General features: G+C 38.6%; 2 protein-coding genes across 2 annotated transcripts; both read right to left on the bottom strand.

Annotated features, from left to right (window-relative positions):
* Positions 1–465: 465 nt before the first annotated feature.
* On the bottom strand, positions 466–10,589 carry LOC118279321 (uncharacterized). The gene is made up of 11 exons (XM_035598987.2): positions 10,268–10,589; positions 9,512–9,661; positions 8,710–9,090; positions 7,792–8,503; positions 7,057–7,222; positions 6,314–6,360; positions 5,312–5,518; positions 4,217–4,362; positions 3,634–3,729; positions 1,725–1,898; positions 466–1,067 (listed from the first exon to the last, which is right to left on the bottom strand). The coding sequence occupies exons 1-11, from the start codon at positions 10,406–10,408 to the stop codon at positions 771–773; spliced, it is 2,517 nt and encodes an 838-aa protein (XP_035454880.2). The 5' UTR covers positions 10,409–10,589; the 3' UTR covers positions 466–770.
* A 449-nt stretch (positions 10,590–11,038) lies between these two features.
* Positions 11,039–15,905, bottom strand: LOC126911359 (trichohyalin-like). Its single transcript, XM_050698236.1, has 8 exons — positions 15,793–15,905; positions 14,512–14,662; positions 13,847–14,030; positions 13,283–13,461; positions 12,743–12,919; positions 12,141–12,353; positions 11,239–11,348; positions 11,039–11,120 (listed from the first exon to the last, which is right to left on the bottom strand). The coding sequence occupies exons 1-8, from the start codon at positions 15,903–15,905 to the stop codon at positions 11,039–11,041; spliced, it is 1,209 nt and encodes a 402-aa protein (XP_050554193.1).
* Positions 15,906–16,774: the final 869 nt, after the last annotated feature.

Consider the following 16,774-nt stretch of genomic DNA (forward strand, 5'->3'; position numbering starts at 1 on the left):
ACTAAACCAAACTAAACAGATTAAAAATAAAAACTATAAAAATACGTCAAAACGTAACGAATCCAAAATGGCGGTTGTTAGCCATTTTGAATTTTCAAGTGATTCATAGTAATCTTATAAACTAAATCAGTTCTGTAAGATCTTATATTACTTTTACTTAAAGGTAATATTTTGTACGTCGACTTAATAAACGTATCGTACGTTTTTAAACTATACTTTCAATCACAAGTTACAGGTAAAATTATAAAATAACAAAACTATGTCAGTCTTGGACTTATTAATATCATTTAAGTTGCATCATAAACCTAAGAAAAAAATATCTCGTTCAAAATTCCGTTTTAATATAATTGACTTCGAAAAGGATGAGATGCTTAATGTTTATGCTATGTGTGGGTCCTTCACTGTAAGCATTTATATATTGGAATGAGCCAATAGATTCCGCGACTATTTATAATGTAACACATCTCTTACAACTCTCCGTACAACTGTCTGTACCAGACGTAAAAAAAATAAAAAATAATTATAAAAAAAACCTAACTAGAACTTATACTATAAAGTAACTGAGATCTGTAATCACGTTTTCTTAAAGAAACTAATGCGATATCTTTTTTAACTGACTCCCATTTTATAAAACTCTCTTAACATAATATGGTCAAACCATAACAAAATAAAAAAAAAACAACAATATATTTAGAAAAAAAAAAACCACATATACAGAAAAGAACTCACCAAAAGATTCACACTTCTTTATCAGTCCATAACATTACTTCTCAGTCAAATATCTTAACAATCAAATTGATATGTATATTATCCAACTCTGGTTGACCGACAACCACCTTTGTGGGGGACCGGACCACTAATTCTCGATTCAACAATTTCAAGTTAGCGCTGTTAGGCAAAAGGTCCATTTTAGAGAGTGAAAGTCTGAAGCAATTAGGGCTATTTTCGTATGGCATGCAGAGTGGTAGGTCTGTGATCTCTCCCTGCCAAGTGAATGGTTCTCCTGTCACCTTGTTGTAGATAGTCATGCTGCCGGTCTTTGGAGCGTCCGGTTCGAACGATAGTGTCTGCGGGAACATATTTAAGAAGGTCAAGACAAGTTTAAGTCGTAATTTAGTTCTGAATAAAGTTTATTTATTTTTTATATGGGATAAACCGGTTCACCTGATGGTAAGCAATCAGCGCCGCTATGGACACCCGGAATACCAGAAGTGTGTTGCTGGCCTTAAGGAGGTCAAGGGATAAGGATTGATGGGGATTCGGGGATTGGGGAGGAGGGTAATTGCCTTGGATAACCTCCGATCAGCCGTCCCATTCGTACCGAATCAATGTGCTCTATTCCTATAACATATTATTGAACTATAGCGCATTGTATTTATGCAATAGGAGGGCAAACAAGCAGATGGTTCATTTGCTTACCATCAAGCAATAAGCGCATCTGTGGTCACTCGCAACACCACAAGTGCCAAGCGCCATTGAGTGAGCAGAAAAATGGTAAACCTCAATCTCTATATATAAAAATCAATTGCTGTTCGTTAGTCTCGCTAAAACTCGAGAATGGCTGGACCGATTTGGCAAATTTAAATCTTGAATTATTTGTGGAAGTCCAGGGAAGGTTTAAAAGGTGAGAAAAAACAATGTTTGAGGCGGTACGAAGTTTGCCGGGTCAACTAGTTTGAAATAAAATACCCTTGTTTTCAGAAACAAAAGTAATGATCACTTACAGACAATGACGCAATGAAGTCGTCCGGGTCCCTGTACTGCGCGGACAGTAGATACAGGTCGCCCCGCAGCTGCAGCACGTGCGTGAGACAGCGCCGCCTGGCGGTTAGCGCGCCCAGGCTGTACCGCGCCACGCACTCGCTGCCCGCGCACTCCACTATCTGACCCGCGTGCTCCTGGTCAAATAATAGCAATGTTACACATTTAAATAATTCCTGAAAGGATAGCACCAGCTACATAGTGTTTAACTTTTCATTGGCGTTCTCGTTAAACTTTAAACATGTTGACTATTAGGGTGATTTTTCACCAGAGATGTGCTATGCTACATTGCTGTGGATGCGTTTGGCTTCCAGTCATCGTATTCATTGGTACACATAGCTTAGCACTGGCGGATTTATCTATGCTATATTTTTTATATGAAGAGATGCGTGCTATAGACGGCTTCCGTATTATCGATACATCGCATACTCAAGCTGCGCATCTTCCTCGCACAACTACTAAATTAAATAAGTTTATCGACTCACATAAATCTGATAAACGGTTTTCGATTAACGGGTCTTGCAAAGTAACTAATTATGCTCCTAACTTAACTATAACGCAGAAAATAGAAATATAGCGGCGCGGGCGGCGGTGTGCAGTCCGTATTCATGCGGTCCCCCAACGAGACGTATTTTTTTTTAGAATTATTAGTACATTCTTAGGTACTTTAAGATTAAGTTTCTTTTATTATTTTTTACTTTTTAAAGGGAAATTAAGTTTTTGGGTCGGGGGTTTTTTAAATTTTTAATTTAATTTTTTATTTTATACTTTTTATAGGTAGGTTAGGTTAAGTTAGGCTTAGTATATTACATATACTTACTATAATTTCGATTCTTGTTTTTTGAGTTGAATTTTTATTTTTTAAATTTTTAATTTATCTAATTTAATTTTTTATTAAATTTTTTATTTTTGTTAGTACGAAAAAATAATATCTTTCAATATTTTCTTTCAGTGCGGTTTCATTTGAGACCCCATCCCAGTATATTTGCAGACCTTCGGCTAATCTCCCTACTTTCACCGCCCATAACTTTAAAACGGCTCAACCGATTTTCATCAAACATGTCTAAGAACACTCGCACATAAGTCCCCTTTCATACGAAAAAAACTAAATTGAAATCACTGCATCCGTTCGGGAGTTATGATGCCACAGACAGACAGACAGACAGACAGACAGACAGACAGACAGACAGACAGACACGTCAAACTTATAACACCCCTCTTTTTGCGTCGGGGGTTAAAAAGTAATCAGATCCCGTGTAGAGCCAAGTTTCTAACCCTACATGCCCAGACCTAAATCGATAAGCCCTAATTTCACACTCAAGTTACGGGGAAATTCTACAGCCATAGCTCATACTGCGTAGTTCGTAGCGCGTAGCAGAGTTTTTACGCTATAATCTCGTAGGCGTGCAAACCTTGGACGTAACTGGCGAGTTGGCCGCACGGAAAGAGTTTAGAAGATTGAATAGATTTTTAAGCTCAAGCCCATATGACGAATAGCAAAAAGTCCGTGCGGCCGACTCGCCAGTTACGTCCAAGGTTTGCACGCCTACGAGATTATAGCGTAAAAACTCTGCTACGCGCTACGAACTACGCAGTATGAGCTATGGCTGTAGAATTTCCCCGTAACTTGAGTGTGAAATTAGGGCTTATCGATTTAGGTCTGGGCATGTAGGGTTAGAAACTTGGCTCTACACGGGATCTGATTACTTTTTGACAGTGCGAGCTATATGGTCTCGTCTTGGCAACATTTAACATGAAATGTTTTTGTGGGATACTTAATTTAGCGCTTAGCAGTCTTGACTAAGTTTCTATTACAGTTGGCAATAGAATATTGTCGCTAATTACGAATTAAATGTACTATTGAACACTAACCTTCCTAATATGGTACTCGAGAATAATCTTGGGTCCTGCCCAGTTGCATAGGATGCACTGCATCCGTATGTCCATTCCCATCCGTTCCATGTAGTCCTGAAATACGACAAGTTTAAATGTTTATATGCGGAAATGAACAACTAGTCTTAATTGCATCCATCCATAGATGGTTGACAGGCCACAACTGTGATTTTCTCACGAAACTTTCTGCCTCGCACAGCAAAACTTTGTGTGTAATGAGATATAGTCGGCGGTATTTCCAAACCGATACGACCTTCAAATCTCCAAGAGCGTATTAACAACACCATCTTATGAGCTGAAAAACGTTAGCCCCCATTCCTCATTGAGCTCTCTTTAGTCGTTAATTGTTCATTTTCCAAGTATTACGAACAGTACCCTTAGTACGAGTTTGCTTTACGTTTAAATTAATCGAAACGAGAGCACTTTCGACGCTCTGATCTGATTGGTTGAATTATTCGAGCCGGCCAATCAGAGCGCCGAATGCGTTCTCGTTTCGATTACTTTAAACGTAAAGCGAACTCATACTAAGGGTGCAGCTATCTGTAAGTTATTTATGACTTACTCCATCCTGGCTGATGATCTCGAAGGCATCTTCCACCATCTCCGGTATGGTGATGTTGGCGGTCTGCTCCTGTTCCTGGGACGTCAGCGTCGCTATGGACGACGTCGAGCGGTGGAAGTCCGCCGTGTGCGCTAGAGGTTGAGGGTCTGTAACGTGAACAATTGAACACGTTAAATTAGAATGTTTTTGGTCAAAACTTTTGTTTCTGGACTGATAAGTGATAAGCCCATTCACTTACCAAATATAGTGTAACAAAACTTAATAAAGCGAAGGCTACTTCGCCTTGGTAAAACACTTGTAGCTATTAAATGCTTATATCAGGCGGCTTACTCTTGAATCCAATTCCCATCGATCGACATGGATATTGTGGAATTTCGTTCTCTTGAATCTAGCTTCCATTGCATCCGTAATGCGTAGAAATTTAATGAACTAAATAGTATAGAGTTTAGCTTTATATTTGAGAATGTTATTTCAACTGCTACGATTGTGGTTGTATAGGTTTGACATTGAGATTGGTTTTAAGAGTAAGCGCCATAGTCTTTATGAAACAAAAACCATGACTGTATTTAAATCAATATGTTCATTTATGAGCTATGGAAACAGTCAGATACACAGATAGCAAGATGGGCCAAAATTATTACTCTTTGCTTTTACTAACGAAACAATATACAATGTGATAGGCGTGGGACTTCTAACCCGTTAAGGCTGAGTACTACATCTAATTTTATCGACAAAAATAATAATATGGGGGTTGAACCCCTAATTGAAAATACAGGAAAATAGTGATTTTTTCGGTAAGAATAATTCACAAATTATTTTTTTTCTCACCAAAACATTATCAAACATATGAAAAAAGTAATGAATTAGTTAGCCAAGGTTATTAGCTACCGTTTGTCGTCTTTTTTTGTTTCTACGACGCATACAACCTTTGATATCAAAAAAAGTAAAAAAAATATTAAAATGGCCATAATTTTTAGGGGGAGGGGATTCGACCCCTTCGACCCAGGACTTTTGTCGTTAAAATTAGATGTAGTATTCAGCCTTAACGGGTTAGAAGTCTCGCCCCTATCACATTGTATAACTGGTATAACATACCATTAACAGCGTCATCATCACAGTGGAAACTCCTGAAGAAGTCGTGGACGCGCGGCATCTCCTCGTGGTTCATATACACGCCCTGGTTATATTGGCCTTGGTTATATTGCACCTGGTTATATTGCGCCTGGTTATATTGCGCCGGGTTATACGGTGCCTGGTTATATTGCGCCTGGTTATATGGCGTTTGGTTATCCCGCGGCGGAGCTGTAATATATAGTAGAGTACAAGAGTTTGAAATATACAGATATGAATATACAAATAGAAATGAACAGTGATAATAATTATTTAATTAACAGGTAACATCATGAACTAAAAATCAAGGCTTATTCATGTAAATCAATGGAGAAAAGCTCTACGGTATAACTGTCAGCAGGTTGTGCGACGTCGCCGCGTCTGCGCACGTTGCTAACGAGGAGAGCCCCCTGTGACTCGAAACTAGTAAAGCTTTTCTCCTTTAATTTACATGAGTAAACCGCGATTTTTAGTTAATTTAGTATGTCTCTCGATAGTTATTAAAGAGAAGATAACATAATGCTGAGAAATAGGTATCAGGTACCTTTACAGTGGGGTTAAAATTATGGATTAATTAAAAGACTTAAGATTAATTGTACGTTGTGCATCGCCGTTTGGCTACTAACTTCAATTACCCTAACTATAAAGGCCGGCAACGCACTTGTCCCTCTGGTGTTGTAAGCGTCCATGCGGGCGGGCGGGGTTTATACCTAGCTTACCATCACATGATCAATCTGCTCATTTGTCCTTCTATCCCATAAAAAATAAACACACTCGTAAAGGTATTAGAGTATAGACATGCAAGCAGTGTAAGTAATGCCTTGTTCGCATTACACTAGTATTTTAATCCAGTAGCGAAATACAAAGTACTTCTGTCTCGCTTGTGTCCCAAAATCAAAGCGAGAGAGAGCTACTAAACACTTGCTACTTAACTAAAATACTAGCGTAATGCGAACAAGGCATAAGTGTAAAGTAAGCGAGACTCACAAGCAATGTTATAGAGGCCGTGGCTCGCGGATGATGGCTGCGCCTTGCTGCAAGCAACACGGGCAAACTCAGTGCAGGCGATAGCGAGGCGGGTGCAACAGTTACAGGTGGAAATAAATAGTAGGTACCAGGTAAAATACTCTTAGTACGAGTTTGCTTGATTGGTTGGTTTATTCGATCCGACCAATCAGAGGTCTCGTTTCGATTAATTTAAACGGAAAGCAAACTCGTACTCTCATACAGTAATTTCAAATAGCTGTGACGTCTTAATCACATGATTAGTTACTTAGCAATAGAATGACTATGAATAGACCTATGAATCGAACTCGAGACCACCATGCTACTCAAAAAAGTTTATTGGCATTCGACCAACACGATACCAATATTTTCCAAGCATTTTTTTTGTAAGCTTAAAATACCTGTGTTAAATGTGCCTAGAAGACTTGACTTGAGTACTTATGGCATAAATCAGTAGCTAAGATTGTGTTTTCTTTTTGTAATTTTCAACCTTATACCTTTGTTATAAAGTCGAAAATCTATTACTCAGTGAGATAGTAACTGATTTTTTTTTCGACACTGGTTTCACAGCAGCTATTTAAACATTAACATTCAGAAGCACTTCAAATAAGCTTTCAAGCGTATTCAAATACAGTCCATTATACAAGTGCAGAATTTGGTGCACCTAAGGCAATGCAAATCAGTTCTTAACCCCATACACATAGAATTCACATTAGGATACTCACGCAGTAGATATAACAGGTGTAGAGTAGACCGTTCTCGTGTTGTTAGCGGAGGTGGTCTGCAGCAAACACTGGTTGGCGGTCTTAAAGTTGTAGAACTTCTCTAAGCTTGGAGTGTTCACTTGGTACTGGACGCGGGGATCCGGGATGTAGGATTGGAGCGGTGGGGCTGAAAGGTGAACATATTGACTTATCAACCATGATGCGAAAATTGCCTAGCTTAAGGATTTAATGTTAGGCCACCAAGATACAGGCTGTGCTTAGGTTGGTGACGTGATGTAACTTGTGTGTCAAATAAAAAATAAAAATAAATAATTATGAGCTTGCGTGCACCACTTTAGATGTCATCGTTGCTTTCCATCAGGCAAGATTGAAGTCAAAAGCACACAAATTTTCATTAAAAAATAAATATCAAAGCAATTTTTTTATGTGACAAAGCCACGTTTCAGTGTTAATGGGACGACTCGAACAGAGTGAAATCCCCGCCCAAAGGCTATCAGCGCACTTGTAGCACCTCCGGTGTTGTCGGTGTCCATGGATGGCATGGTCCTGCATCTGCTTACATCAGGTGATTCGTCTGCTCGTTTGCCAATAAATTCATCACGTAAAACTACATCTAGCACCAAATAGAGCTTTTCTGTGTTTCTATGCACCCCTATGAAAATACCTTGAGAGCAACTAAACTAAAATGTACATGGGCAATGCTAGCCCAGAAATAAAGTAGAAAACTTCACTTACCAATCTCCGGCTCATTGTCAACTTGCACATACAATGGTTGCGTAACATCCCTACAGTAAACACTACTGAATTTACTGAACACTTCATTGATCCTCGGCAGCTGACACTCCAGCTCAGCACTTCTCGCCATCTCCCTACTCCGCAAAGACCTGACCTGTTCAGCTCTAATCTTCTTATGATAATACACTCCATAGTCATCAGACTGGTTGTCTCGGTAACCAACTGACATAGTATCTTCGGAACTGTTGCTATATCTGGCATAGTTGTGCGGTACATTTACTAAAGCATTACTTGGTACTTGATAGTTGTAGTTGAATGTAGTTACTGCCATATTCTGAGACATGTAGTTCAAATTGTGTGGTATTTCAGATGCAGATGAAGTTCTATACCCGATAGTAGGCCAGTTTGTTAGCTGATTATTGTAATTTGGAGTCCTTGTGTCCGCATTAGACGGTCTATAGTTTACATTTTGTGGTATTTCTACCAAATTCTGTTCTGTGTGCGGTTTTTCAGTTATTTGTAAAGGTTCCTTTCTGTGGTTGGACGGTGTATCAGTGATTTGTTGTAGTGGTTTCTGTATAATAGCTTTTAGTTTGGAAATGCTGCCGTCTGCCCGTCTCACTGTTACGGTGGGCAGCTTGATGTCTTCCGGCTGCAAGGGGTAGACACCGCTTAGTCTTCGCTGTCTTCTAGTTGGTGGTGGGGAGGTGGTCTGTAATAAAGTAGGAAAGGTTTTGTAAGGACTGTGTATGTTAAATTATAGCATTTAGAAGTGTGTAGTCTTTGCTTTCTCACATTAATTATTCTATGGAACTGTACAGTACAGGAAGTAGTACATGAATTATCCCGAAACAAACTACAATCAGCTAAAAAAATCAAAATGCAACTATGTAGGTACATAGGGATTGATCAACTCACCGCATCTCTGTGTGCAGGCACTATCTCTCCATTATTAAAACAATGACGACCATCAAAAATCTTCTTAGCATACACCCGCTTCATAATTCTGCACTTTTCTACCTTATTGGTATTGTTGACCCGTTCGGTCCTCTGTTCCGGGCTATCAAGCAAACTCATCAAATTCTCATTGAGTAAGTAACTTGGCTTTTTAATCCGATTGAAGCTTCGCAGTACTCGGTCACTGCTGGTTATAGAGATGCTCTTTTGTACGGTCCGTGGATATTTGTTTGGGGAGTGCACTTCTGGACTGTATCGAATGAGGATGTGGCTGACTCTCTTCGGTGTATGGGTTATTGGTGGAGACTGGCCATTGCTTGTCGACGATATCTCTGAACTTTGCTGAAATAGGTTGAATAGGTAGTATTAAGTTGTGGCAATTGTCTTTTGTGAATAGGGAAAGTTAAATTGGGCAATTATGCAATACCAACAGGGTTTTGACATTAATTTTATAATTATGAAATATACATTGAAAATTTTAAGAACTTTGAAAATTTACAGAATTATTATGCTTGAGCAAAGCACAAAAAAATCATTGTTGTTTGTTTTAGTTTTACTGATAATAATATTGTCCCACACTAGGATTTTTCTCTTGTGTCTTGGCTGTATTTTCAATACAAACATACAAGTTCACATAGAAACAACACCCAGAACCGAAACTATAATTTGTGGATCACACAAAGTGGTGCTCTGTATGGGAATCAAACCCACTACACACCTGTCACTCACACTTCACTGCACCAACCATGCAGTCTACATTTACCTGTGCATTCTTCTTCAGACGATTTTTAGCAGCTTTCTTTCGTAACATGGAGCAGTGTTGGCGTTCCCGACGCACTTGCTTGATGAGCAGCGCCACTGCATGCTCACTGCTAAACCTCTTCGCATTTATCAGCTGAATCAGGTACATTTTCTGTAATAGTAATTTAAGATATGCTGAAGAAAAAGTCCTCTAAAATTGGTTTGGTGTCTCAGAGTAAGTAAGTTGGAATATACCAATGCTAACTGGTTATTTTTGAAATATTAAAAGTGTAATATTTAAAGAAAAATAATGGTTAGTGAGTCGTTTTGGGGAAATATTAATACAGGTATATATTGTTTCTTAGTCTCAGTAGGTACTTACTAAGTAGGACGAGTATTTAGTTTGGATAATGCAATGCATAAACCAAGAATGAATAACATGCTTTGGGTAATTCTTTATTCAAAAGCAACCCAGTCAGTGGGTTATCTTAGGGGCGTATTTAGACAGCCAAATCTCTGCTTACTCCTAATCAAATAAATACGCTGTAAGATACCACCAAAATATAAAGTTTTCTTGTAATCTAACAAATCAGAAAAGTATTCCAATATGACAGAATTATCTTATAAGATTTTGTTTGTAAACTTATTTAGTAATTAAATGTAATACATTTCACAAATTAAGCTTTAAAATTGCAGTCATAAATCCCTGAAGAAAACTCACTAACCCATTTCGTGAAATACTTTGAACATGTGCGACTTCAAAAACGTTTTTAGTTACCTTTACATTCGACGGCAAGCCCATAGACTTCGCAGTTTGTTGCAGAAACCTGTACGAACACTTTTCCAGCGAATATTGTGGATCTTTCTCTTTGTCTTCCATGGTTTCGAACTCAGAATTTCGAACTGCACAAACTATCATAATACAACATGTGCTAACAAAAACCTTCTTGTTTTTCAATCACCCACTTACTATTAATATAAATCACATCGCAAACGCTTCAGATTTATTTTGAAATACCTACATTAATCTTATTTGTAAAATCGTTGTTAGTTTTTCTAGGAAAAATTTTCAAAAGTTTCTTTAAACTTTTCTTCCGTCAACTGGAAAAAACGTTCCAACTTATGTACCATTTTTCATATTTCAAGAAAAAATATTTTAGGATAAGTAAGCAATGGCAAAAGCTTGTTACATTTATTATAACATTGAAGAAATTTATGTAAACAGAATTCATTTTTACTTTTTACTCACAAAATTAAAGATATTAAAAGAAAAAATATTTATACGCCACGCCATCTTACTGCGTGTAACGTAACTCACCGTGGACGGAAACGGAAACATCGAGTTTTCAATGTGCTGTCTAGTTCAAGAGTTCTATAATAGATGTCACTGTACTATTTCAACATGAACTCCAGAGATGGCAGCAGCGAGCAATTTGTAGAAAATCAACGTGGGAAAAGGAAAATACAAGCAATATGAGGATTTAACTTTAATGTAATTATTACTTAAAGGTATGAAATACATTACTGTACAGAACTAAAATTAAAATAATTATCCTATTGATGGTAAATGAAGAGCTTCCTTCTTATCTGTTGTTTCCAATAACCGACGAAAGGGATGAACAGGGTTCGTACTGTTAAACAACAAAAAATAATATAAATATTAATTTGAATTTGTGAATCAGGAATAATAAGATCTGATTGTCGAGTTTCTAAAGTATTATTTTTATAGGAATGTGTACACCTATGTACCTAGTTCTTGCTGGAGAGCTCGCGTATCTCGTCGCCATGACATCCTTGAACATTGCAGCTTTTCTGGTGTGGGGCCTGTCCTTGTTTTCTATGTTTATCAATTCTGACTCCTGAAAGTAAAATGTGTAATATTTAAATCCCTATTAAGGTCTCAGCACACATATGGGATCGGAAAGGGATCGTAACCGTAACGACTTTTGCCTCGCTGTCAACCAGGCGTCAACCTACCGTATGCACGTAACGAAAGCGTATCAGCAGCGCCTGTACGTCAACTCGGCTACGGCTAGGCGACACCGCGCTTACGCCTCGCCGTCCCGTCGCGGGAGGGGAAAGGGGAAAGGGTGGACGAAGAGATGTGAGCTCGGGTACGGAGAGACGTAAGCGCGGGGACGGAGAAACGTAAGCGCGGGGACGATGAGCCGTAAGCGCGGGAATTCAAGTTCGGAGCCTGTTCCGAGGCGAGGCGATTACGTTATTATTCCGATTAGTGTGCGTTGCAGTAGGGAGTTTAATACAAACCATTCTGAACGGCTCGAGGCGATACGGTGACGATCCCTTTCCGATCCCATATGTGTGCTGAGACCTTTATATGTACAAACATTCGTAACTACAGTTCAGGTTGAATGGATTTGTTACAAGAATAAATATGAAGTTGGACACTATTAGGTACACCATATTTGTTTCTCGCAAAGCTGGACACTATTACACCATATTCCGTCGTTCGTCAACAGATTTTCGACTTTATTACGAAATTACAGAGTTGACATTTATTTGATAACTTTACTGAAGCTGATCCTACTTACGCTTATGAGGAATTTGCCTTTATGAATGAACACTTTCTGAATAAAAAAAAAAAAAACAATCTAGAGTAGGCACGAATAAAAGACCTCCTTTAAACTCACCAAATGCCTCTCATTGTCCCTAATCTGGCAGCTCAGATTGTGCCTGTACTCGGCCTGTCTGCGCAGCTCCTGGTTGGCGCAGTCTATCTTGCGCTGCAGCTCAGTCAGCGCGGTCCTCGTCACCCGCTCCATGCGCTGGCTTCTCTCGTACTTTGCTTCCTCCAACGCCTGGTTTCGAGCCTCGATGTGACGCCTGTATTCTTCTGCTGCTTTCTAGAATTTGAAGGTTAAGAAGATTTAGAACTCATTCGTTTAAAATTATTTATTTTTCTGACTGCCTTTTTCGAATGGTCGTAATGTGACTGGTGAGCATTGGCTCTGTTTTTCCGTCTCAAGCAAAGTTAAGTTTACCAAACAGAAGATTCGAAGTGTTGAGTATTTGACTTTCGACAATTCTCTGCAGGTCCGGTATCTAATATAGCACGCAAATGGGTTCGTCTCTTGGTAAATGGGACTCTCAACGAAGTGGTGAACTTTTCACCAATCACTAGTCTTTGTTATTATTTCAATGAATTTTAACGACTCATAGTTCTTAGTAGATAATTAGTGATCTACATAATTTTATTCTTCCTACATTTAAAAGGAATTCTTCAACATCTAACCTCTTTACACGCTCGCTGTTCCTGCTCGACCTGCCTCATATGTTCGTCGGTCTTGTCCTGCGCCTCCCGCTGCCACTCGTCAGCGATCACCTCCGCCTCCTGCTCCATAGCGGACGCCATTCTTCTAGCACAGTTGTAGTTCTTGATGCAGATCTGCTTTTCTATTTGTAGATTTTTCTGTGGAAGAAGACATGTAAAACAACATTTATTTTGTACTTAATACTCCTCTGGCGAAGGAAAATAATTTGCCGACACCGTCGTTTGCTGCCATTTCCCATAAGCAAAGAAGAATTACTTTTTATTTTTTTAAAACATTGCCATTAGAATTTTCTCATATGTCGTAGGTGCGTTTACAAACATACAAGTTCACATCACAACAATTTGTGGATCACACAAGGAATTGCTTCGTGCGGGAGTCGAACCCGTTACACGTTACTTGGTAACCGGTTGCCCAGCCGTGCCGCCAAACTTCGTTAATTGACTGATTTATGTATTCCTTAAGTACTTATATTTTTAACAACAATGTTACGTGTATTTTACCATTTGTATCCTATTCCTCTCTCGCTCTTTCCTCAGCTCTTCCAGCGCTACTCGTATGGTATTGTTGTCTATCTCTCTCGCTCTCATCTTCTCGTTTCTGATCCGATTCAGTTTCTGCTCGTGTCCTTCTATGAAGTTCTTTTTGTTCGTTTCTTGCTGTTCTTTCTTCTTCTTTATAGCTAAACAGCGAAAATGTACTTTATACTTTGAAAATTGAGTCCAAAATGCCTCAACGTCTAGTCTAATTGCATTAACAAACTAGTATTAATTAAATATTACTGCCTCGTTGGCCGAATGCGACTGCAAGGCAAGGGGTCTCGGGTTCGATTCCCGGGTCTGATGAAAACGGGGCTTTTTACGGATTTTCGAAAATTTCTCAGTAGTAGCACGGAGTCTGGAAATGTGCCCGGTATATGGCAATAGGGTCACCACCTATTACATGGAATTTACAATATTAATTGTGAAAAGTAGGTGTACCTTGTACAGCGTCATTACGTGCCATAATGTGCACTTCTGCCTACCTCTTCGGGGATAAAAGGCATGACGATATTAATTGAATATTACCTTCATAATGATCTTGTTCCATTTTCTTCTTGATCTTCTCAAACTTCCTATTCTCCTTCTCCCTCTCCTGTCGTATCAGCTCCTGTCTCTTCTTGTTGGCGCTCGCTATTTGTTCGTCGTAACATCTTCGCCTTTCCATTGTCTCTTGCTGTCTCTTTTGAGCTGCTAGTCTCTCTAGATGTTCCTAGAAGATAGGACAGATTACGAAGTTTAGATTTAATTATTCTATTAGCTTTATTTTTGACTTGATACAACGATTGTGTATGTTTATTTTCTGTTTATAAGTTCTACCGATTCCTGCAAATAAATACTTTTTCTGTATTCATTTTTTCAATGGTATAAGCCGGTAAACGAGCAGACGGATCACATACACCCGAAACACCAGAGGCGTTACAAGTTCATTGCCGGTCTTTTAGGGATTAGCAATTTAAGGGTTGTTGGGGAATCGGACCACCGGTAATCTCACGCACATTACGAAACACAACGCAAGCGCGTTTCTGTGAGGACGTAGTATCACTCTGGGCGAGCCGGCCCATCCTGTCGAAGCATGGTTCTCCCACTTAAATGGGAGCCTGTTCCTATACTCTAACAAGGACAGCTTTTTTTAATTACTTTTTTACAAACAATCTTTGATCTCCTTGATGATATCTGATCTCAGTATTTACCTTTCTCTTATAATCGTCCATGAGAACTTGGTGCCACATCATGTCCACGTTTTGTTCCGCTCTCTCTATACACCTCTTCTCTTCCACTTGCATCAGCTGTTGTGCTTTCAGGCTCTTCACGTCTGCCTTTGTACTGCGTATACCCTTTGCTCTGTAATTAGAATGGTGTTAAAAACAGTTTATATACATATTAGTATTAGAAATATACCGTTTCGAGTTCTAATGCTAATGTTAGAGACCATGTCAGTTCAAAACGTTTATATATGCTTATTGAAAGAGAATCTATGTTGAGTACTATAAGCATCATGGTAATGTTGCAGTATTTATCACAACTCTTAACTTCATCTAGATCCAAATAAAGAGCTTGTTTGTCAGTTAGTACGATCTTAAAAATTAAATATCGATCTGATAATTTTCCTAAGTCAAAGTCATTAATTTCAAATAGACCGGGAACGCACATTTGAACGTCAAAGCAAACATTAGAAAATAAAGAAAACAAAATGTCTGTCTGTCTGTAAATCCTGCTAAATTGGAGTGTAACAATTTTGCAAATAAAAATCGATAACACATACGTAGATAATATAATTTAACAAACACTAGAAAATACACATCGGAAACTTAGTTTCCTGTGGCAGCAAAAATACGTCCAAAATAAACAACATTTTTGCTTGTAGCTAACATAAAGCTATCCAGCCTAGTTCCTCACAATACATAAGTTATTGGTAGCGGTGGGCAGCGTGCCAACTCTGTGGCCTCTCTTGTTGGCGGGTACCACTAAATAACTACAGCTTTTGATTTGCGTAATCTAACTAATAGGGACTGTCTGGGGAAAGGTATTTTTATTTTGTTTTCTTGTTTTGCTTTTTAATCGACATTGTATATTGTAAATTGATGTTCAGTGATGGAGTTTGCTGACTTGCAGAGGTCCTGGTTTTGGCAACGCATAATTGGACGTTTAGGTTATTGTATGTTTTTTGTGTGTTTCGGACCGTCACTTCACCAGTAAAGTAATCTCTTACATTTTATTCTCAAAGTAATCTACTAGTTATGACCTCCCTATTACATGGGACTTATAACACAAATGGTGAAAAGTGGATGTACATTACATAGCGGCATTACGTGCCGTAATGTGCACCTCTGCCTACCCCTTCGGGGATAAAAGGCGTGACGTTGTTGCTTTCCGATATTCCCTAGTGAATTTTCATACCTGAACATCTTAGGTACTTGTCTTACCCGAAGAGTTTTATGAATATCCCCTTGTGCCCGTGGCTTGCTACTTACATTTTCTCCCTCTCCAAAGCCTTCTGACATTCAATTATTTTCTCCTTCTCAATCTCTTCCAGATAACCTTTCTGCTTCTTCTCCTTTTCCTTACAATAGCCACACTCCTCCATCTCCTGCTTGGTCGCGAGTTCCTGTACCAACGCCTCTTCTTCATTTTCCAGCAGTTGTTTCAACTTTTCTCTTCTTTGTCATAGTTTTACCTCCTCTTGGCTTAGTAACTCTTGAACCTTTTCTTGTGTTCGGTTGATTACAAGCCTGGAATGTTCGATACGGTTCTCGATCAGTGAATAATGGTTTACATTAAAGAAATTTGCGAGTAGTGCATTGTCATGTTCCTTCGCCATTAGTGAGTTGGTAGAAGTCGCGATCTCATTAATATTTGACTTAGTCTAGACGGCGAAATGTTTTTGTAAATTCAAGTTGTCTTATAATGGGTTAGAGTTAGATGGAGCACCGAACTAATAAATCAAATTTAAGCTTGACGTCAATCTTTTTATGTTAGCATGGCTACATTAACCCTGTCTTAGTATTTTGCATTTTAAAGATATTCAATGTAAACTACTTACATAACATACATAGTTTGTCTCGCGACTTAGTTTAAACAAATTTACAATTTGTAAGTAAATTAATTCTCCCAAAAAGTAATTTCTTTCTTTTAAAGTTTATTTTTAAACTATTGTCTCCTCAGCCTATAATTATCTCCAGGGATCCAAAAACCGTGTTAGATTACAACAACGTACGATCAAACAAAAATTAACCAACCATTTTCATATTAATTTAGAGCTATGAAAAAGCTTCTGCCAGCGACTACGCCCTCGGTCCCATCGGATTACAAACAACAATTCCAGACCATAATCTACCCATGTTCAAAATTTCTTTCTAATTCCTTTAACCGTTTTGACATTAAGGAGTGACAAACAATCTTTCACATTTATAATTTTAGTAGGATTAAGGATTATAGGTACATAGGTACAGTTAC

The sequence above is a fragment of the Spodoptera frugiperda genome, chromosome 14 (genome assembly GCF_023101765.2).
Source record: "Spodoptera frugiperda isolate SF20-4 chromosome 14, AGI-APGP_CSIRO_Sfru_2.0, whole genome shotgun sequence".
Lineage (NCBI taxonomy): Eukaryota > Metazoa > Arthropoda > Insecta > Lepidoptera > Noctuidae > Spodoptera > Spodoptera frugiperda.

Bases quoted from the DNA above. Each gene is read 5' to 3' on its own strand.
- LOC118279321 (XM_035598987.2), bottom strand. From the start codon at position 10,408: ATGATAGTTTGTGCAGTTCGAAATTCTGAGTTCGAAACCATGGAAGAC. The intron at 9,662-10,267 runs GTAACTAAAAAC...TTACTATTACAG, and splicing joins GCTTGCCGTCGAATGTAAAG to AAAATGTACCTGATTCAGCT. The intron at 6,361-7,056 runs GTGAGTATCCTA...TGTTGCTTGCAG, and splicing joins ACACCTGTTATATCTACTGC to CAAGGCGCAGCCATCATCCG.
- LOC126911359 (XM_050698236.1), bottom strand. From the start codon at position 15,905: ATGGAGGAGTGTGGCTATTGTAAGGAAAAGGAGAAGAAGCAGAAAGGT. The intron at 14,663-15,792 runs GTAAGTAGCAAG...TTCTAATTACAG, and splicing joins GCTTTGGAGAGGGAGAAAAT to AGCAAAGGGTATACGCAGTA. The intron at 14,031-14,511 runs GTAAATACTGAG...CCTATCTTCTAG, and splicing joins TGGACGATTATAAGAGAAAG to GAACATCTAGAGAGACTAGC.